Raw genomic sequence first — 23788 nt, 5'->3', positions numbered from 1 at the left:
CATGGGTGGCAAATCTGGCATGACTTAACAATTCTCAAGAGTGGGAATTTCTGGTGGTAGAGAAATAACATAATAGTCATGGATTCTCAGGTATGCCTCCACTTCCCTCTCTCTTACTCTCTGGGAGCCTGTGAGAACAGCGAGCACAGACCAGAGCTGCTTTATTTTTCCACATAGACCTTTAAAAGAGCTTGGATTTATTATGCCTTTAAAGTGGCCCAGGCTAATGGCTCAGCATGGATAATGCCCTGGTTTAATTGTTTACTGTGGAAGCTGCTTGTTTCTACAGTGGAATCCCCTGTAGCTGCCTTAGCTGCAGCCTTTCATAGGCTACTAGAATCAATTCGGTCCTCATTCATATCTCTGCTGGAAGCAGTTGCTGCACCAATGAGTTGCTCAGATCCCAGGGACAGTTCCTGGTGACAACACTCTAGGATTTGTGTGTGTGTGTAGACACGTATGTTCTCATGGAAATATGGAATAGAGATCTGTTGTCAATCACTCTGGAGTCACTCTTGAGATTCTTTTCAAGGTAAGAGGCAGAGATAGTTTATCAGGATATCTGGAAAGTTCACCCAGGACTCTCACCTGCTATGGAAGTGAAAGTATTCACTAATAGGAAAGACAACCTCAACAAAGGAAAAGTGACCTTTATATTTCTAAGTACAAACATCCTAGATGATCCTAAAGGTTATTATGACATTTCTTTCCAAGGTCACGATATTTTGTCAAATCTCCCTAAATCTTTTGACCTTCAGTATATTTGGTTCTTAGTCACCATTAAGGTGTATGAAATAACCTACCCTTTATGACAAAAAAGTCTGTCAAGACATTGTTTTAGAGTGGAACTCATTTCAGCCTGGTTGAAGGTTCACGTTGTCTCTATACCACACAGAACAGAAGCTGTGGGCCAAGTCACACCCTTCCTGACATAACTCACACGTGATGCTAGGTGACTATCTCTAAGAAGTCTAGCTGTAAAGTCATGTTTCATTGAGGAGCATGTCTAGTACTTTTACTTCATCCTGGTATCCACATCACATATATACTGAACAGGATGATTTCATGCAGAAAAAAGTCTAGAAAACCAACTTTGTTAAGCAAAAGTCACAGTGTATTTTTAAGTAGAAATGGTGAACGCGTATCTCGGAGCACTGATCACTAACAATATGAAAACAAAGTCTAGTTAGTCTACCCTACAGGTTGACCCCTTGAATCTTCTTACACAAAAACTTACAGGGGCTAGCCACTGAGCATGACTAGTCATTTTGCCTCATAGGTGAATTGACATGATTTTTGTTGCCAAAGAGTTCTTCTACTTATTAAAATATCTTTTATTTGTACTTTAGTGATTTAGTTCATTCTCTCTGTCTCTGTCACTGTCTCTGTCTATCTCTCTGTTTGTCTATCTTTCTCTTCAGGGTCTGAATTTGTGTTCTAGCTATCCTGGAACTTACCAGGCTGGCCTTGAACTCACAGAGATTTGCCTGCTTCTGCCTCCTGAAAGTACTTGGATTAAATGTGTGTGCCACCATGCCAGTCACTGCTGTCATTCTTGTCTCCCAGATTTTTTTTTGAGTATAATATCCTAACTATAGTAACAGTAGTCCAGTGGTAACATTCCTAATGCTGATACCCTTTAATACTGTTCCCTCATGCTGGGGTGACCCCACCATAAAATTATTTTCATTGCTATTCATAACTGTAATTTTGCTACTGTTGTGAATTGCAATATAAAGATCTGTGCTTTTGATTGTCTTAGCTGACCCTTGTGAAAAGATAGTTTGACCCCTCTCCCAAAAGGGTCATGAACCACTGATCTAGTCACTATTTTGGAGGAAAAATATGTTAAATTTGACATATAAATTCTGTTTATTACTGAGATATTTATTCCTGAGCTAATTTCCCACTCAGATCTTGATGTGAGGACAGTTGCTCATACCAACTATCTCTAATGTAGACATCAAATTCACACTTCCCAGGCCAATTACCTCATGGGCCAACAAAAGATAATATTAGTACTTCTGTGTTTAGTGATCTCAGCTTATAACTTTTTCCTGATAACATTGGTATGTCAATGTATAAATATGGGTTTATAATTTGTAAAGAAATTAATATAACATGCACAGTTTTTGATTGGAAGATGATACAAACTTACTGATAGGACTGTGCAAGAGGTTGTATTCTAGCTCTGCACAGCAGCTTACTATGGGCCCCCTGGTTGACGGAGAGATAGAGAACAAAATAATATCAGAGATGTGTCTTTGGTTCCACTGCTACTAAGTGGTACTTTGTTCATTTTTGTCTCTTTGTGAGGGTTTCACCAAGCCACTACAGACCCACTCCTCACAAGGGAGAATGCCCTAGCATGACTTCTGAGAAACGAAACACTGAACCTTATTCTTGGACTGACTCCAACCAGGCTTTGCATTCAAAATGTGGCATTGGATTTCTTGACTCAAGGTCATGGCCAACAGGCTAAGATTCTGTTAGGTGGTCCATCCTGCCAAGAAAACTGATAGTGATAAGGTGCTGTCTTCTGGCATTCTATGTTGATTGTAGGGATGGGGTATGCATTCTACATTGTTGGGTACAATTACCTCCCAGAATACAATGCATCTTCTTTCAGACATCCCAGGGAGATAATTTGGATGTAATGAAGATCTATAGTAATCAGATAATTACTATCGATTGCTCTTTAGATGTCTTGATGAGGTAATTAGGGCATACTGGAAAGAAGCTAGAACTGATTGATTGGCATGACTGTAATCTCAAAGATTTCTAATTATGTTTCTTTTCTTCTAATGGCTTATAAACAAACATCATTTTAGCTTTAGAATTTGTCAGGTGCCAGGTTCACTGGGAACATCAGCTTTCTCTATTATGCTAACTAGACACTGAACATGATCAGCATAAGCTCATTATGTGTTCCTGCTGAAGCAGAAGCAACTGCAATTAACCCTCACATCTCTTCCCCATTCCACAGACTGTCAAAGGATTCTTGTCAGAGAATAGGGTGTACAGTGTCAGGGAAGTATACTGGGAGAGCAGCTATGTGTAATTGTGAGCTGACTGGGTCCAGATGTCCTACTGGGGATCTGGGGGTCTGTTGTAGTAAGCACAGTAGACTCTGGGCACAGTAACATGGCTTTAGTGTCAGGATGGCTAACTGACTGCTCAGCTCCTGTCAAAAGTAATAGCTACTCATCTCCAGCCATGGAAGAGAGTAGGTCAATACTGTCAGACAGCTGGACCACACACTTCTCTGTGCCAGAGGGGTCTTGCCTCATGGCTTCCATTAGACACTAATTAGAGGACTCCCAATCTGAGACCATGTTCCCCATTATCCTGGTATTTCCTATGCCTCAAAGGACCTTTCAGGAGTTGGTGATGCAAGCTAAGAACTCAGAAAGCCACAGTTTCATCGAATTATTTGCATCTTACCCGGGACATTGGTGAGCTCAGCAGTGATGAGATGGCCAGAGAGTGGTTCAGCATTCATTTGACAAAGGCAAAGCACATGCATCTCTGGGGATCTAGCAACATGGATCCAACTTGTCCTCTGTGGTTCTCTGTATTTCATACCTTGGTTGTTCTCCAGTGCTTGCAGATGGCATTCTGAATGCCTGTATTTTTGAAATCCCTCTTATTTGCTGAAATATCACCAAAGAAAACAGCCATATTTTGCTTTATGTTATGTATAAATATCATTACTTTATGTTATATACAAATATTCATTTTCCTGGATCCCCGCTTTTAAAAGGTCATAAATTACATGATATTCTAATCATCAAAACTCTGGTAGCAAGAGAGGAGTGAAGCACAAGAGTGGTTCGCTTTGTGCATTGATATTGATAACTTATGGTGTGCTGCTGTTTGGATAATTTCAGCTGCAGTTGGAAATGTTTCATTAAGTCCCATTAAGTAGCTTGAAGAATTGAAATGGGTATAAATTTTATCTTCCTCTTACATCTTTATACTGAGGGATGGAGTAGGTTTCTTCACCTAAAATTTTTGAGAGATGAGGTATTCTCTTTTTTAAACTTTTAAACTTTAATTGGGTAACTGTTTAGCTCAGATTCTGTTGCTTAAAATATTTATTATCTGTATCCAAAGGTTTTTCCTGTAACAGAAGACATATATAACATATATATACTATATATATATATATATATATATGTATACACATATACATGTGTGTGTGCTCTTTCCCTCAGATTTCAATGAAAAGCTTTATCTGTATATTTGCATTTCTATCATTATTTTTTTGTATAACATACCTTCCCATCTTCAATATTGGTCTCTTATTCTTGCCAACAGCAAACAAACAAAACCTGCTTAGTTTTCTCCCATGCAGTGTGATGCAAATTCCATAGGCTGCATATCAGTGGGGCCTGCTCCCATGCAAGATGACCATGGCTTCATAGTGAGAGTCTCAGATCTGCAGGTGATTGTATTCATGGCCTTGCCTAAGTACAGTATGCTATCCAAAAGACATGGTGGAGGAACATATTTACTTACTGAGAGGTCTGATGGAAATTGGGCAGATCAACCAATAACATGCCTTGGTTTGGGATGTGTTGTAGGAAGTTCTACAGCTGGAGAGGCAGATGGGAGGACAGCTCCTAGAAGAACCCAAGGCTCTTCATTTTAAAGGCAGCATCCACAACCTGCGCCTGTCAATTCATGACATCGCCCATTCCCTATGGAAGAGCAAATTGCTGGCTAAGTATCAGGTGAGGCTACCAAGAGGTACTAGCTGCATGGATACAGATTTAGGGCAGATGGCTGAGATGTATAGTCTTAAGATATCTCCTTTTTTAGAATTACTCCCATGTCAACACTTATTTTTCCAAAGCAATATGTTTCCAGCATTCTTGAGAAATGCCCAATAAGCACACTTAAAGGAATGGGTTCTAACGTATTCTTTTAAAACAATTTTACTGTTATTTTAGTTTTAATACACTTATTTTCAATGTAAACATTCACTATATTAATAGGAACAGCCTCAAATGCATCCATAAGAGGAAATGGGACACTGTTACCCTATCTAATGAACATTTGGCTTCCTTCCACCTTGCTAGCTAGAACACCTGCCCACTGCAGGAGCCAGAGATTGGGGATGGGAGTAGGTCAGTGGAATGACATGCTGTCACTCGCAGGTTCGGGATTTGCACCAGAACCTCAGTCTACACACTGGCTTTCTTTCCTTGGCTTAATTGTCTGTCACAAGAGTATAGTAGGATTGGCTCTGTAAAGAAGTTCAGATGATTACAAGTGAGTATCTAATATCGGCTTGGTGCTTTTTAGGCCAAGGACTTCTCTGTGGTGACCGATTTCCAACTGGAGCAAGCTTTAGCTGCCCCTGCCCTGGGCAAAGGGAGGCTAGAGGCATGAAAAGATGTGGAATCAGCAGTGCACCCTGTGGCTAGCTTTGCCGTGCTCCAGTATGTCACACCAGGGATTCCTTTTAATGAGAGATGATGGAGTGTGAAGGATTTATTTTAGGAACTTTTTAAGCTTTTTTAAAAATTTAGGAACTTTCTAGGCTTTTAAAAACTCTCATCTACAATGGCTGTTTTTCTAAATGAGAGGCAGGCAGCCTGGTTAGTTGTTGATTCTAGAACTTGCTTATATGGGTTCCAGGCTCAACACGTCCACTTCCTCACTGTCCCACATTGGGTGTTACTTAACCTCTCTGTACCTGTGTTTTCTTATGTGAAGAGAGGTGAGGCCATATTTGTATGTAGTCATGAGATCGGATTAGGTGAATACCAAGAAGAAGCAGTGTTTGATGGAAACTTCCAGCATGTCTTATTTGTGGTTACCACCCCTGTATCTTCCAGGAAATTCCATTTTACCACATCTGGAGTGGCTCGCAAAGAAACCTCCACTGCACCTTTACCCTGGAAAGACTCAGCCTGAACACAGTGGAGCTGGTTTGCAAACTCTGTGTGAGGCAGGTGGAAGGAGAAGGGCAGATCTTCCAGCTCAACTGCACTGTGTCAGAGGTAAGACATTCTCGGAATCATGGGCAGGGCCTTGGGGAGACTTTCTCTGTGGAAGTGATGTGGAGGAATTCCCAAGTGTTTAGTGCAACTGGGAGAGGAATTGCTTTCCAAAACGAAGTTTTTTTTATGCTACCCATTTAAGAGTCATCATATAACTTACAAAAAGAGGTCTAAGAATAAGACATGGCAGCAAAATCCTGTAATCCCCAGCACTCCTGAGATTTGCTTTAAATTCAAAGCCAGCTTGGCCTAAATAGTTGGTTGCAAGCCAACCATGGTCACATAGTGGGACGACCTTTTAAAACACTAAGAGGCAAACACAATGGGGTCTGAACTTCAAATGCAAGGTTTTAGTGACATACACATGGCACTTTCCACCAGCATCTGTCAACTGCTCCTCCTTTCTTTCATAGGGACTTCTGACTTTGTCCTAGTCCTGTCCTACTGGGTGGGGTGAAGGAAAAGAGCAATGTATGCTCCCCCAATTTTCTCCATGTTGAAAGGAGAAAGCTTTTGGTCACTTTTCTTTTTCTCACCCCAATCTCCAAATATCAGAGGATAAGCCCTTTCTCTCAGGGTGGAGAAGATACTCCAGGAATTGAAGAAAATCCATATTCTTCCTTGCTGTCACTTTTGCCTTTCTCTGCTATGATTTTCACACACTCAGCTGGGCATTTTTATACATTCATATTCCAGCAGTAACAATAGTTGCTGTTATTTCAAAACTCCCTGTAAGGAAAGAGGAGGTACCCATGACCTTCTCTGTCCCCTTGGATGCAAAGACTATGGTTTGAAAAGCGGCAAGCCTTCATGTTGGAGGAACAAAGGATGAAGAATAAGCAAAATGGTCAGAAAGCTGCCCCTCGTGGCCCCTTGGAGCTCAGCTCCATGCTGCTGCCTGAGCCACAAAGCCCAGGATAACTACAGCCAACAGTGTATGATTTAAAATACTTTTTTTGTCTTGTGCATAGTGATGACTGCAATGTCAGTCTGTTCAGCCTGTCTTGCGCCACATGTCCTATTTAAAGATGATCTTCCTTAGCAAATGAGGCGGGGGTGGTGGGGGGAAGCATGTGAGCTCACTGAGGCTCCGATCTTCTTTCCCACAGCCTGTGAGGTGCAGTCATCCTCTGCTCCGGTACTTTCATGAGACTTTTGACTCATAAACAACTTTAGTCACAGACCTCAGTGACATTCATAAGGAATGATCTCTGTGTCAGGGTGCCATGGCAACCGCCGGGCCTTTGGATGCACAGCCCTATCTCCCAGGCACACAGCACCACCCCTGCTGGCTTCGGAGGGTGTTTTCACTTTCCTGGCCCAGCAGGTCTGCAAAGTTCAATAACCACCCAGCTCCTGTGACAACAAAGGCTGTGGAATTTTGGAGGGGGTGAGGAGTCTGGCCCTTTGATGCATGCTTTCTGTTCAGCATGAACATTTGCTGTGCACTGAAAAGGTGGATCAGATGCAGCCACAAAGAAATGAGAGCTGCTCCAAGTTCTCCCCCACCAAGCTGCTAGCTCCTCACACACAGAAAGGGCAGTTTTGCAAAGTGTGATCACAACTTAAGGACTTGTTTCTGGTGCCAACACGGAGAAAAGATTATTGGTTTTGCAACTTGGCAGACAGCTCAGAGGCCAGCCCTGTAGTCACGCGCCAGGCATTTGCCCATGTGTGACAGACAAGCAAAGTTATTGAGGATGGAAGAAGAGACCAGACTGGGGAAGATGTTGGGGATTAAGGGGCACTCTACAGCTTGTCCTTCTGGGTCACTGAGTTCCACCATTGTGGTTTGCATTTGAATGCAGGTTGGATTTTAGGAGGAGGGAGTAGGGATCTGGTACTGATGGTAGAGCAATATGAGGCTCTATATGGATGAATAAAGGGCTCTGGGGAGTCCAGTGACCCAAGTCCTCATCAGAAACTGAGACAAGGTCCAGCATGGTTCACAAACTGTAACACATAGAGAAAAGGCTTCATCTGTGGTTACCTTCCTCTGAGCCTTGCTCCTTCCACCGCAAGGCAAGGGAACAGGTTCTAAGGGGTCCTATTTCCAATATCATAACCCTGAGAGTGATCTGTCTTCTTAGGAATATGCTGCCTTTCCCCACTAGCCACCTACTAATGAGGTCATTCACCAGCAGTCATTTATAAAAGCATACAACTTTGGTCCTCTTGAGCCTGGGGCAGAACTTTTTGCCCACCACAGAGACTAGGCTGTATAGAGCACACACCATGGTTTTCTCAGAAGCTTCCTGTATCCCCTTTACCAGATAGTCCTTGAAGGCCTCTAACTACAGATAGGAGGTTTAAGAAGGAAAATGCCCCCAAACCTAAAATACTGGTGCAAATGAATGTCAAGATGAAAATAATTATGAAAGATACTTCACTTTTTGTTTCTTTAGACACGGATGGGGTGACAACATTGCCCAAAATGAAATTATGGTACAGAGAAGGAAGAAACTCATGGGACTTTGCTGTAGGCTTTGATTACATTAAATATAAATAAATAATCTTAAGATGTAAAGGGGTTTCATGGCTGCCATTGTCTATATGAAGAAAATCGCCATCCACCTAAGGGTGTAGCTGGAGATTCAGTACAGTAGTAGAGCTCATGTGTGATGCATGGAATGTGTGTGATCACCCAGAACAGATGTTTTGTTATTGCTGAAAAATCATATGTTTAACTAAGAGAATTATAACATCAAAAGCAGATGGTACCAATATCATAAAAGATTATTGTAATAAACATTCTGTGAGAATAATCTCTACTTTTACCTGGAAAGTAAAGGAAAAACTCATAGCAACTGAAATTATTATATGGAATTTAGACATAAATGTGTACATGTATTTTTCTGATTCCCTTAAAGGTTTGATATAAGTATACTTTCAGTATAAGAGTCGTAAAGAGCATGCTTCATAGACACAGAATGCCATAGGCAGAGTAGTCAGGTTAGGTGTTATGGCAATGTCTACATAAAATAGTGCTGGCTCCTTACTCCACACAATGAGTTGAATGTGAGACCATCCTGAGATCTATGGCTACTTTAGATCCATGGCCATTATAGTCTTCAAAGTTTACTAATGGGAAGAATCAAGACCTTATTCATAGTTGGAAGGAAGCCTAACACACCAATCTATAGGAGAGCTCAGAAATGGGCTTCATTGTCCCCCTACCATGGAAAAAGCATTTCGTTCCACTTCAGCAAACAGTAATTGAGTAAATTCAATATACAAGTCACAGTGCGAGTTCAGCACCATAGGGGGACCTGTTTACAAAACAACAAATAAAATACTCTGCCTGCTGAGAAATTTAAGAGACCAAAGGAAGTCATAGTCCATCCAGTCTGGGATGGGATCAGATTATGGAGTGAGGGAAGCAGAATTGTAGGGTTCCCCTGCTTTAAGAAGAATTAGGGTTCAATTTCCACCTTCACCTCTGGGGCTTCATGCAGCCATAGGCAGGGGGTGTACATATCCCTTACTGCTTAATAAGAACTAGTGAGTAAACTTTCAAAGAAGTGTCAAAAAAAGGCTGCTAGTTATTGTCCAGCTGCTCGGAAGCTCAGACCTGAAATAATCACATGGAAACTGTATTAATTAAATCATTGCTTGGCCCATTAGCTCTAGCTTCTTATTGGCTAACTCCTACATCTTAATTTAACCCATCCCCATTAATCTGTGCATCACCACAAGGCCGTGGCCTACCAAACAAGTTTCAGCATGTCTGTCTCCAGCCACAGCTCCATGGCTTCTGACTCTGCCCTTTTCTCTCCCAGCATTCAGTTTAGTTTTATCTGTCTATCTCTGGTCCCCTATAGCTCTGCTCTAGGCCCAATGCAGTTCCTTTATTAACCAATGATAGTCACAGCATACAGAGGGTAATACCACATCAAAGAAAAACTAATGCCAATACTTCTCAAACTATTCCACAGTTTTCAATAGAGGGTACTTTTGTAAGCTGATTCTATGACACCAGAATTGCCATTAAAGACAATAAGATATACACATAACTGTCGACCATTACCTATGACAAAACTGACACAAAAATTCTGATCAAGAGGTTTCATCTCAGAGATGAAAGGATGACTTACTATGTGTAATCTATATATCATCTATCATATGGATAGAATGAAGGATGTAAATTATATAAACATCTCTGATGTAGGAAAGGCATAACACAATCCAACAACTCTACATATTTAAAAAAAACCTTGAACAGGTTATATATGGAAGGAGCATACCTGAGCATAAAAGATTATGTATGGGAAACCCACAATTGTATCATACTGATTAGGGAAAAGCTGAAGGCATTTCTTCTAAGACAGAGCAAATATATAGATATCTACCCTTATATCTCTTACCAGCATAATACAAGAAGTTTGTCCAGAGCAATTTGGCAAGAGGAAAGGAGGAAAAGACAAAGAGGAAAGGAAAACTTAAAGTCTCCCTTATATTTGTGGTACAATTTTATCCACAGAAAAACAGACTCCAGAGAGTATTATAATTGATAATTTCAGTAGTCAGATACAAAACTCGCAAAAATCAATTGCTTATTAATGATGATGATGAATTTCAGAGAGAAATCATGACTACAATTTGGTTTATGTTAGCCACAGAAGGAAAATATACATTGGGTTAAACTTAATGAAGGCAGTAAAACCAACAATGAAAAGCACAAGGCACTAATGAAAGATAATGAACAACACACACACATACAAGATGAACAAAACTCCCATGTCCATGTATCAGAAAAATTAACGTTCTTAAAATGACTATACTACCCAGAGTAGCCTTCAGGTTCAACACACCCTAAAATTCATAAGGATTAAAAAATAAATATTTAAAGTACCTAAAGCAGTGCTAAATGAAGAGAGCAAAACTGGGGGCATCACAGCCCCTGATTTTATATGCTGTGGCGTCATAGAAGATCAAACAATGCACTGTCAGCACACAGACACATAAACCAGTCAAACTCATTGCATCTCGGTGTAAATTTATGCCTCTCAACAGAGGCACCAAAAATTCACACTGGACTGACAACAGCCTCTTCAATAAATGGTGTTGGGTAAACCCAACACATGAGGAAGACTGAGACATAATCCTCCTCATTCCTCATCCTCTACAAAAAACCAAGCCAAATTGGAACAAAACCCAAGGGTTTGGGCCTGAAACCTTGAAACTACTGGAAGAAAACAGTGAAAACAACTTGAAACCTTTGTAAAGGTGCTGATTTTTCTGGATAGGAAGCCAAAATCACAGGAAATGGGGCAAAAATTGACAGCTAGGACCACCTCCAACTACAAGACACATACACATGCATATACATGGGGGGAAAATTTGAAAATTGGAACTTCATGTGAGCTAAAGGACATTAAACACTTCCCTCAGTGAAGGAATAGGAGAGGGGTGGAGGAGAGTAGGCACAGTAGTGAGCACTGGAGGAGGACAGCAGGACTGGAGTGCATCGTGGCAAGCAGCAAACAGTAGGAAGATAATGTGTGCAACAATGATAAGGAGACTCTGGGGACAAGAGTCAGTCAGTGTGCTACATAAGCCAATTTGCCCCTATGCAGACATTTACCTTCCGTGTTACCCAAGGATAATCAGGTACTTGAGGGGCTGGTAGATTTCCCTTCCAGGCCTAAAGAGCAAGTCATGACTGTAATTTCCCATAAAGTAAGTGGACTTGAACCTGGGCGAGGTCTCTAAACTGGGACAATAGTGTGGGACTCCTCTAACTTACCCATGCATACTGCTGTGTCCAATGTTTGGGCTGCGACGCTTGAATTCTAACATCTCAAACATGGATCCACTAGTAAGCATTACTACATGCCCCCAGTGACACTTTGCTTGCCTTTCTGAAGCTCTGTGACCCTGGAAGTGATGAACTCATGCTTCTTGGCAGAGCACTGTGCCTGCGGGGAAAGAGCTGCAGGTTGTGAGTCTCATCAGAGCTTTCTAATCCTGCTGGAAGCTTCTGAGCTTCAGCCCACAGTCTAGCCATGGAGCCAAAGCTAACACAGAGGAGCCAGTGGCATCTGTTTGCCAAGCTATGGATTTTGAGCTCCGATATGTTGATCACAGCCAACACTATTGTGTATATTATGTGATTTAAAAAAAAATGTTCCCGAACTCCTTAACAGGACCTTTCCAGAAGAATTATAGGAGTTGAAAAATCAGTACTGGCTGCTGATCCCCCAAACAGCAGACCACACTGTGGCCCACACTTAGGAGGCTGCCAGCTGAGATGCCACCTGTCCCTCAAAGCCCCTGCACTGACAAGTCTACAGAGACATCAGAATCAAGGCAGGACATGGGGGCTCGGACAGCAGTGGTGTTCACCCCTAGGCTGAGCACTTAGCCGGATATCTCAGACTTCCTGATGGCCAGACCTCTGGGGTTAGTGTATCCTCCAGCAACTAGATGTGCACACCAAGGAGTTACCGGCTCTAAAAGGGGAAGGGGAGGAGAAAGAGAGGAGGGGGACGGACATTTAAAGCAGATTTAGGAGATTTCCTGTTACAGCTTTAATGGCTCCCAGGCAGCATTTCCTCTTGCTTTCAGACCAGCAGAAATGATCAGAAAATGATTAAAGTTTCTCTTGCTGATGAAATTAAGATTTTTTGCATTTGTGCTGTTTTATGAGCTGAAACTCTTCTAAGAGACAATTTATGGTTTTCGCTACTAAAATTGGATTAAAAAAAAAATAAGCAAGCAAGTTCAGCAATTAGAGGACACCATTAGTGACTTGCCCAAAAGCAATATTCTTGGTTTACCATTTTCTTTTTTAAAAGTTTGTCTTAAAATTATATCTCTTAGCCTTGTCTCATTTTATCAAGCAAGAACCAAAGGGAGCCACCTTCACGGGGCTAGATGGAGTTTGCTGAGCGTTCACCCAGAGATACCTTTAGGGTTAGATGGTTTCCAGAAGTTCTTCCTCATCTCAGATCTATTCTTTTAGAAATAACTTCCCCTTTGCACATTTCCAACATTTAAACCTGGAACACAGACATCCCCCTTTCTTCTCACCTGGAGAGTCTCATTAGAGGAAAAACCATGAAATCTCACCAGAGCTTCTGTCCTGCCTAGCCCTGAGCAATAACCCCTGAACACAACATGTTATGCAAAACTACCTCCAAATGCTACCCCACTTCTGTTTCCCAACTGCCAATAGTAACCCACCACTTCCAGGCCAGGAAGAAACTATCCTCCCTGAAAAGAACAGAACTCATTCTCTGTCTCTGTCTCAGTTTACTGAGAGTTAGGCATTACGTTGATTGATTCAATGGGGATTGCATTTGTCTTCTGAAAGTGAAGTTGTGCTGTTCCTACAGGAACCTACTGGCATCGATTTGCCTCTGTTGGACCCTGCAAGCACCATCACCACTGTCACAGGACCAAGTGCTTTCAGCATCCCTCTCCCTATCCGGCAAAAGCTGTGCAGCAGCCTGGATGCCCCACAGACAAGAGGCCATGACTGGAGGATGCTGGCCCATAAACTCAACCTGGACAGGTGAGTGTATCCAGGCTTCTGGACCTGATGCTTTTATCAGCAACGGTCTCCAGTACTGAAAACAGTTAGATAGGAAACAGCATTCTGTTTCTTTTTCTCCCTACTACATATCTGTTTACATTTTCATTCTTAAAGTATGCGTTAAGTTCCTTTACACCTTGAACCATGTGCTTCCCAACAGTTCCAAGAGAAGTTCTAGGTTATGTAACATTTATCATAATCTATTTGTCTAGCTCATGTGCTAAGTACTCCTAAGTATCATGTCTATTCAGTAATTATTGTTCATTGCCAGTTGAAGAATTCATAATGTGGGCTGAATAATTTACATGTTCACACAACACTTGTATTAAGCTATGAAGTGACCCCAAGAACATCTACTTTGCAGAATGTAGCTGTCACCTTTAAACAAGAGCTGTGGCATGACCTGTCAAAGATCATCAAAGCTTGAGCTGGACGGAAAACATAAGCCTCTTGATTTCCTGTTTAGGACAAAACCCACAGACACATTGTCTCTTAAATTATCTTATTCAGAGTTGAGGTTAACAAAGTTAAACAGCACGTGCCCTGTCTGGGGCTGATCTAATTAAGTATAGAGCAATCATTTAGTGGGGTTCACTACAATCCACAGTGGGACTGAAATACTTACTTCAAGAAAGACAGGTTTGGCCCAGAAGCAGAGGAGAAACCATACTGTACACAGCCCTGTAAATGACATCCTTTAGCATATTCTCCCATTCCACATTGCAGGTACTTGAATTACTTTGCCACCAAATCAAGCCCAACTGGTGTGATCCTGGATCTCTGGGAAGCACAAAACTTCCCAGACGGAAACCTGAGCATGCTGGCAGCTGTCCTGGAAGAAATGGGAAGACATGAAACAGTAGTGTCCTTAGCAGCAGAAGGGCAGTATTGATCGGCCATACTGGAACTGAGGGACAAAATTACACACAGGGAGTCTGTGTCCAGAGGAACCACAGCTGAGGAGGAAATCCAGATGGGACCAAGGCACTTTTCAGGCAAGATGACAGCAGGAAAGGTGGGGGACAGACACAACCACCAAGGTACACGCCCACTTCATTCGGACAGCACCACCATGGGAGTTAAGAAAAATTGTGTAAATTTGTACCTTGAATTTCGAAGTCAATCTAATTTTCTCTTCGTTGGGCTGTATGCTGTATGGTACAGGATCTTACAGTTTCCTAGGAAACGCTTTTTATTGCTATCCAGATGTATGGATAAACTTTCTTAACAAACCCAGTTTCTACAAACGTTGTTTACATCAAATTGGACAGGGATGCAGACACTGTCCATGGCTTGTTCTATTTTTGTTTCAATCATTTGAAGTTGAAGCTGTGGACGGTTTGTTGAGTCTATTTAAGATTAGTAATTTACAGAGAAATCACAGACTTTTGCTACAAATCGTGTACACCAAGTGTCTCAGATAACCCTCCCATCAGTGTTCTGTTTCTGAAACTTGTCAGACCAGTGTTGGCATTTGTATCAGGGAAGTGGAGAATCTAAAAGGAGAAATGACTAAGATTCCTTATGGCATAAGGTAACCAAATTGGTTTCCTTAGGGAACAGCTGTAGCATTGCAGGGAAGAGAGTGATCATGTTCCTCCACACAAACATCTGTACCACATGAGTTTATAATATGCAATTTCAAGTGTTTTTTAAAAATATTATTATTGATGATTATTACAAATATTCTAGTAAAAAGTTTTTCTTTTGTTTTAGTTAGCACTACTGTTAGTATTTGGTATTGACTAGACCTGTCTCCCTTTTTTGCTTAAAGAGGTGGGTGTGGTCACGAGTTTAGTTCAATAGGCTTTGCTTCCTTGACCTTTGATACAGAGACTGAAATGTTCACTGGCTGTCTGCTTTTGCAGCCTGTTCAGGCATTCTTTCTCTTCTGAATCTTATCATGAGGAGGGTTCTCTATGTAAAGCTCATTTACTCTTGTGGCTTTCTATTATCTGAGAGACAGTGTGGTTTGTGGGCAATAGTTTCTGAACTAGGAATCAGGAAACCAATTATCATTCTGGAGTTGGTCACTGTCTGACTGTGACCTTGGGGAAAACATTAGAACTCACTGTAGCTCACTATTTAACTGTAAACCATGGGGTGAGATCTGATCATCTCAAGATTCCAGAATGCTAAACTCCCATTGTGATGTCATCAGTCTTATTCATCAGTTTGAAGATTATTAGAAACTCTGGACTGGACCATTCATCCCCCCAGCCTTTTGCTGGAATATATTGAATCCTTCAGACAGTATTGACTTGAAAGGGGATTACTTCAACCTGCATACATTTATTTGGTTCTTTGTATCATGGTTGCATGTTGCTGTTCACTGAGAGATGGCATCCTTTTATTATCATTGTCTTGTCCTCTGGAGGGAGGAGGGCTACACCCAGCCTTCCAAATAGTTGTGAATCTACTTCACTCATTTATTGATCTCTGGATCTCAAGATCATTTCTACAAGGCACCCATGCAGCTGAAGGAATTGGTACAGTTTCTCTTCCATCATTAATCTTTAATAATATTCAGTTGTATTTACAGAGTTTAATTAGCTCTTTTATCCTCAAAAAGTTAGTTGTACAAACTATGAGTTTTCCTTGGAACCATCATGAACTTCATTCAGTAAATGGAGAATGAAAACTTAGCAGCCCCAGTCACAGTTAGCCAAACAGGGAGCACCCATGTCCTTAAACCAGAGCCTTCAAAACATGGCTGTGGCATACTTTGGGGCTGGAAGTATTTAGTATGCAGAATGGATTCCAGTTAGAAATCATTTTGCCCATTTCCTCTCCTATTTCTGTTACTTCTTGATATTCTCTGACTCTTCCGTCTTGGTCATTAAAGAACTGTGGATACGGTTGTGGAGGCTCTTCATTCGTGCTTTTTATCCTCTTTTGGATATGTATTCTACATTCTCATTCTTTAACCATTAGAATATTCATATGTACAAATACTGGTCCAAGGGAAATACTCTATTCCTAAACAAGCTCACCAACTGATGTCTATAACAATGAGTTGATTCTAACTTTTAAGAATTTAGACAGATACTATTAAAAAGCAAGAAGAACGAGCTGAGCACTGCTGCCCCTTGAAACAAATGTGAAGATTCCTCTTCAGTATTGGGATTTGGGAATCATCATAAAAATCAAAACCTAGAGATGTGTTCTCGATATTTTGTATAACTTCAAAGCTTTGTAAGAAATAGGAGCAAATGTGTTACTATTCTGGTTAATCTATCCTAAAAACTGCTAAGTCACCAACAGAAATATTAAATACAGCCAGAGCGACACTGTGGAAGCTTTTGAGGGTCGTCATGTTCAAGCATCTTGAGATACTTGCTTTTTTATTCTATCTCTCCCAACAGGAATAGGGAGAACGAGTGATCTCTTAATGAGGGACTCATTTGTTATACAACTACTTTCTATCATGTGAATGACAGTTTCCAAACTAGAAAATACCATATCAAATATGAACACTATTTTCCTTTGGAGGAAAGTAACGGTTGTCAGATCACTGCTCTCTGGCACACAAGGTTCACCTGCCACGCCACACAGTTCATCTCAGAAGGAACATCATCATCACCTCTATGCCATGCCTAGCTTCCACACAGCCTTGAGGAAAGCTATGCTCTATGAATGTGGGAAGAAAAACTAATCTTTTGTATATGGTGCCATCTAGTGGCCCATAACATAGTTACAGCATACTAAAAGTTAACAGAGAGTAAGTACCTCTTGAGTTTGGCAAAAGATTTGTGACAAATAGACATAGGGAAATTTTCCTTTCAGTGTTTAACTTCTTTATTCAATATCAAATTCAGTTAAGTCACCCATTTCAAAATTTTATGAGTACAGTACATCATCTACTTGCTTATACACATCTTGTTACTTTCCTGTAACTTTATACAAAATCTATAAGTTTTTGAACATTATCTTTTTTATTTATGAATCCCATTGAGCTTTGCATATTTAAATCTTTTAATTGCAAAATAGTAACTTTTAGAAGCATAAAACTGTATTCATTGAGGAGATGCCCCTGCCCCACAACTACATACACTCAAACACATGGCATCTCCTTGGGAGTTTTGTTGATTTAATATTTTGAGATATATTCTCGCTAGGCATCTCAGGATAGCCTCAAATCCATGATACTATTTTCATAGGTTCTCTTTTAAGCATCTACCATTGCACCCGCTTTAAAAATCTTTGTACTTGTAGAATGTTGTGTCTAAAGAAAGGGAAATTGTGGCTGTTGGTCAAGAACAATGATCTTCAGATCATGCTGATCTTCTAAGATCAGGAATTTAACATCAGAGGCATCATGTTCTCATATTTTTCTACTCATGACATTAATTCCAATTAGCTTGATAGCCGTGTACATGGTGATGACAAGCATGGGTCAAGGAATTCACAGCCACACATCTTCAAAGCAGACACATTACCTCTGCTATCCAAAGAATCCATCATCACCTAAGCAAATTCATCTCTTTAAGGAAAGGATACTTTGGGGGGGGGGGATGACAGGTCCAGAACCAAACTGTATTATTAGCTATTTTCATATATACTATGATCCTATAGTTTTTAATCATTCCACTGTAAAAGAGTAGAGACTTTTTAAGGGAAAGTCACAATGACTACACATTGAGGGTTCGCTAGATTTCTAGAGTCCAGATTCTAGACATTCAATGGTTTTAAAGACATTTTTCTAAAATAAATTGAAAAGGGAACATTTGGAGGATGGGATCTGGACACGTCACTTCCGGAGAAAAGCAGGCAGGCTCTTGTATTATATCTTGGGGTGTCTCTGTTGAGGACCTGGCAGCTGTGCTCTCGGGCCACTCATAGCTCCACAGTCACAGGATGAAAGGGACTTACAAGGACAATGTCTTGTCCCTGAATCCATACATCCACACAGCCCAGCTCTGGGGCTAATCAATGTAGAACCCAAGAAGGATGTTGGAGAGTATGTGATGAAAATAGAAAAGGTTTACTTGTTCCAAGTCTTCAAGATGAACACAATTTTGACCTGAGCAATCACTCTGGACAAGCAATCCATTTAGAAGGCAATGTTGGTGTAAATCCAAGGCCAGTGGCAGAAAGGACTACAGAAACATGATGGGGGTGGAATTAGGCTTGAGACGTCTTTTTTAAAAGGCTTGGAAAATCTTCTAGAACATCACTGTTCAAACCAGTCATTTGTAAAGATGACAACGGCCAATGAGCATCTTATTTTATAGATCCAAAAGGAAAACTATTTTTATTATTATCTCGTTAATAAAACTGGTTTTGCCTTCCGAGTGCCTCGTGGGACCAACTATCTTATTCCTTTGGTTTTGTATTGCTTTTGTATTTTTAAAGCATACTGAGCTGACATTGTCCGAAAACCTTCTAATTTCCCTTCTGTGCAATGAAATGGTGTTTCTCTGCCTCCGAGAGATGTGTTTGTATCACCTCTGCTTATACTGATCACCTTGACAGTTCCCCAGCATTTTTTTTTTTGATGGAATTGGGACTATGGGGAATATACAGATCATAACCTATACTAATTGGTTAAGTTCATGTCCATATAGGTTAAATAAGCCACATGAAGTCATAACTGTTTCCAAAAAGCTGACAACGAGGCTCACTTGCTTTGTGAGAGTGGAGATGGCCTGCATGTGCCTGGGTGGAGTATCTCTTCAGACTAACAATGCAGCTATGGATCCTTTGGTTTTATTGGCCATCGCCCTTGTTTTGAAAACTTATTGCCATAGTCTTCAGAACATTCATTGGGCTTGACTGCTTTCTTTATTGAGCTGTGGTGGGATAGTAATGGGCTCCTTCAACCAACAGTATTTTCTGTCAGAGGCCTAAAGTGTGGTTGGGGAAGTATCCTCAGGACAAACAAACACACACCATAAACATAAAAGCAGGCAAACCCCATGAGACACTACCTGCAATTCTTCAGTATATTCAACTATATATACTAAAGGGATCTGTCCCAAGACCATCCAGAATCCGCAACTGGAAGCCCTTGCCATATATCAGGACAGTCATGGCCCAACACACTAGTTGTTCAAGGGAAAACCAGGGAGTGTATGAAATACAATCAACTGTCCACCAGTCATGCTATTTGCTATGGTGCACCAGCTTTTTATATATGATTTGAGAATTTGTGCTATGGCAGAATCATAAATTGCCCGCAACAGTACTGTTGGGCCATTTTACATTAGCCTAAACCATGTGTCATCTTTCCATATCAAAGGCCTAATGCCATGGAGCCTGGTGACACCCAGCAGTGGTGACTGTGAACCGTGGGCTGGTTGTACTGATCGGCAGCCTAAGGGTGATGAGCTCTTGGCCTTTGATCTTCACTCAGCACTATGAAGCGGCAACATCAAAGCATCACGATGAGCTGTATGTTAAACCAGTTGTAAGGCAGCATACAAAACAAGAAATCCACAGCCAGTAGAAAATGCCTTTGCCGGTTTTGTGTTTCTGCAGTCATTAATAGGACCTGTAACTGTATACATATGGACTTTCATATTTTCCTTCAGATCTTGGAAAAGAAAGAGGAGCCAGTTGAACATAAGACTTGTATGCCTTCTTTCACTTTTTCCTAGACCTACTATGGGTAGCAATGCCCTCAACCTCCAGTCAATGTGTTTAGCCAAGTTGCAGGGAATATCATCACTGTGTGTGTGTGCATTGTGTGTGTGTTGGGTATCACAGTGTTGTATGTATTGAACTTAATGTTGAGCTGGAGGGAACCAGTAACCTTCCTCTTTGTTCTAAAGATGAAAACCAATATTCATCAGAAAACAATACCCAGCTCTCTGCTAGAGAGAGGCTGGTTCACCCTTGTACTGTCTTCTTTCAACCAGCTCAACTTCATAAGTATCAGGTTAAAAGTTTATGCTTTGTCTGTTTTTCTTTTTTTTAGCAAAAACAACACAACCTTGGCTTCTCAGATATGGAACACTTCTTTGTTATAGAATTCTGTCTTGCTGTATCTTCTATGCAATTCCTTTTCTAATGACCCCTGGTGGCAGAGGAGTGCTCTGCAGCATTCCGCTCATCGCCTTGCTGTGTGGTGGAGGTGAGGGATACCAGCGTTGGGTGTGCCTCTTTTCTCTCCCCAGTTGCCTCACCCAATTTTCCTGCAGTCCCCTTGGTTTGTAAATTGCCTGCATTTATTCTGTCAGCCAACATGTACAAAATGTAAGAAAGAATTTTTAAACAGGTAATAAATTATATTTATAAGCAATGGGAATGCCTGCTCTGATTCTTTGTAACATGGAAATACTTCGTGTTGGGAACTATCATGGATTTTTTTAAGTAAGTTGAAATACATTGGTTCCTGTTTCAATGAGAGTCATAACCTTCCTCCTTGACAAGGTGAAGTTCTAGAAAGGACCCTTCTCCAGTACCATTACACATTGTAATCTCTGGGCCAATGCCTCCAACCCACCTTTAGAGACTCTGGTTTCCTTGGTCTGAGTGCAGCTTGAACAGAGAGTGTGAGAAAGCTTGCAGCCGATGCCAGGGAGCAGTTAATACAGGTAGCATCTTCCAGCACCTGCATCAATATTTTCTGGAGCAGATTATAAACATGGTCAGGATCTATACTCAAAGATCCGCTTGAGAGTGGAGTTTGTAAATAATCATAATAACAGGAAAGTAAAGGCAAACCACATGGCCCAGCACTGTGATATCGTGAATCCCAGAATATAGCACAGGACCCCAGTTATTCCAATGAGGAAGTAGAAAGTTTGCAGGTTTGAGGTGAAAAACAGCTAAGCCTCTGAGGAGGAAGAGCAGAGTCGGCTCATTCCTCAGTGATAGACTGATTTGGAGATGTACAATAGATTGACTGCCATCTACCCCTAGGCCTTTTCTCCTCTCCTGGCTAGCAGATAAAGGTAAGCCACTGTGCTAGAGAAGAGAATGTTAACCTCCAGGAGCTACACAATGGTGACAAACTGTTGTATTTGTTCAAGGGATAAAGAAGTAATGAAAACCTATAAAGGGGCCTTGCACAAACTCAATGGGATGTCTGAGGATAAAAGAATGAAAATTTGATTAAGAAGCAAATAAAAGCAGTTAGTCACAGGAAAATACAACACATGTCCCTTAATATACTTCACCCTCTGTCCCTCCTTTGAGCTTCAGTAGCTGGAAGCTGCCCTGATAGTGCCACCACAGTTTGGAGAATATGCAAATGTTTATCAAGTCAAACCTGTGAGCCCTCATTCCCTGCCTATGAGGTCATTAGAGTCCTGAGACTGAGCTGGCTCTGAATCCATCTTCAGTGTCAATGTAATGTAGCAGGTAAAGAATCTTTCTCAGCCCCCGAGATCCTCTGACTGGGTATATATCAGAAGCTTGAGAAGGAATTGCAGAGCCCAGTTAGTTCTCCTGAATGAGGGGACTTCTGTACTTTGCAGTAGTGGGAGCTGTGGGGCTGCATTCTGCCACCCAGCTCCCGCCACGGGCTAGCTTTTGCCCGAAATAACAACACACAAACTGTATTCACTTAAACACCGCTTGGCCCATTTCTATCTAGCCTCTTCTAGGCTAACTCTCGCACTTGGACTAGCCCATTTCTAATATTCTGTAGCACAGCTAGGTGCGCTTACCAGGAAGATTCTAGCCTACGTCCATCCTGGGTCAGAGCTTCATCGCGTGTGTCTTCCCAGGAGCATGGCATCTCTCTGAGGTGTCTTACCTCACTTCCTCTTCCTCCCAGCATTCTGTTCTGTTTACTCCACCCACCTATGTTCTAAGCTATGAGCCCAAGCAGTTTGTTTATTACTTAACCAATGAAATCAACAGATTGATATATGACACTCCCACATCACTTTGCTGCCATTTCAGATGAGAAACCAGACCTGCCACATATAAAGTAACCCACAGAAAAATAACCCCATTTTACTCAGCCCAGTTTTGATACTTGCCTTTGTGTCCTGTGAGGTGCCTGGCTTGAAACACAACATGTAGCAGTTGAAGGATCAGAAGGGTGGGTTCCAGAAAGCAAGCCTCCTCGGGCTCTGAACTGTTGTTAGCTGTACACCCACCAAAACTGTCAGAAAAGAGGCTGGATTGATGACCAGCTACAATGCCCCAATCATGATCAGCTATGTACTTTATATATTCACCTTATTTTTTAATAAGAGGCCCCAGGGAATATTTTTATCTCAAGGTACAGGTAAAAATACCAGTGTTCACATATTACACATTTCTGAAGAACCATGAAAGTAAAATTGAGGGAATAAAACTAAATTAATCTGTACCCCAAATGTTGGGGTATACTCTCTTGGCATAAGTGGAGTAGACCAAAATGCCAACAAACCTGAGGCCTCTCGATCCCTGGTTACTAAGTCATGAACCTTTCTTACTGTTTGACCCAAACAGTCCTATCTCTCTTCCTCTCTCTTTCCAGTCTCAATTGGATGCCCTCGGTACAAGCCTCCCACCCTCTCTTCCTCTCACATTTAATGAAAGAGCAGCATTGGCTTCTCCCTTTGCAGAGGGCTTTCTGCTTCCATGATGGTGCTTTTGAGGCAAAAACAGGGGTCTCATTCCCACACAGAAAAAGCCAGTCTCACGCCATTCTAAAGCTTCCTTACTGTCATCATAATGCCTTGCCCTTCAGATCCTTATGTATTTCAAGTCCACCTCTAGATCTAATTGTTTTCCCCATTGGCTTCCTCCTCATTATCTCACAGCCCTAGGAGAATTTTATCTCCTCCTGAAGCTGCCGCCATCCTGATGATTTCTAAGTCCACAAGTGTAGCCTCTGGGCTTTCCCCACCAACAATCACGGCCACGAATATGAGCCTACCACCTCAGCTGACACCTCTCCCTGTCCTCATTCTTGCCCTTCAAAATCTGGATTTTAATCCATCCCCTTCTCAGGAACCACTAACACATTACACAAGCTCAGTCAGATGCAGTTTCTTTCTCTTTAGTAACTGTCTTTTATGCTCTCCTCTGGAGGCCCATGACACGCAGCCCTTTGGTTATAATTCTCTTTTCCTTGGAACACTAATTAAACCCTAAGATGTTGTCTCTGTACCCATATCTGGAGGGAGATTATTTTTTTTAAATTCACAAGCAATAAAAACTAGGTGCACAGTGAGCCTGTACTAAGAACTGTTAGACAGCTGGGTGCTTACTTACCATAGGCTGAGCACACGCTTTATTTCCTCTTCAGAAACACTCTATGCAATAGATGTTGCTGTTGGTCTCAACTTCAAGGGGA

General features: G+C 41.4%; 1 protein-coding gene across 2 annotated transcripts in view; it reads left to right on the top strand.

The window, feature by feature from the left end:
- Unc5c (unc-5 netrin receptor C) overlaps window positions 1-20794 on the top strand; it is a 339558-nt gene extending 318764 nt beyond the window's left edge. Inside the window, exons 13-16 of one of the 2 annotated variants that reach the window (XM_075981231.1) lie at window positions 4587-4736; window positions 5847-6011; window positions 13349-13527; window positions 14275-20794. In XM_075981231.1, the coding sequence (XP_075837346.1) occupies window positions 4587-4736; window positions 5847-6011; window positions 13349-13527; window positions 14275-14440 (660 nt within the window). In that variant the 3' untranslated portion in view covers window positions 14441-20794. The remainder of the gene's footprint in view (window positions 1-4586; window positions 4737-5846; window positions 6012-13348; window positions 13528-14274) is intronic. The other variant, XM_075981232.1, reaches the window with a different exon arrangement.
- Window positions 20795-23788: the final 2994 nt, after the last annotated feature.

This window comes from Microtus pennsylvanicus, chromosome 7 (assembly GCF_037038515.1).
Source record: "Microtus pennsylvanicus isolate mMicPen1 chromosome 7, mMicPen1.hap1, whole genome shotgun sequence".
NCBI classification, from domain to species: Eukaryota; Metazoa; Chordata; class Mammalia; order Rodentia; family Cricetidae; genus Microtus; species Microtus pennsylvanicus.
Note: the sequence above shows the minus strand (reverse complement) of the source record. Positions and strands in the feature narration are given on the sequence as shown.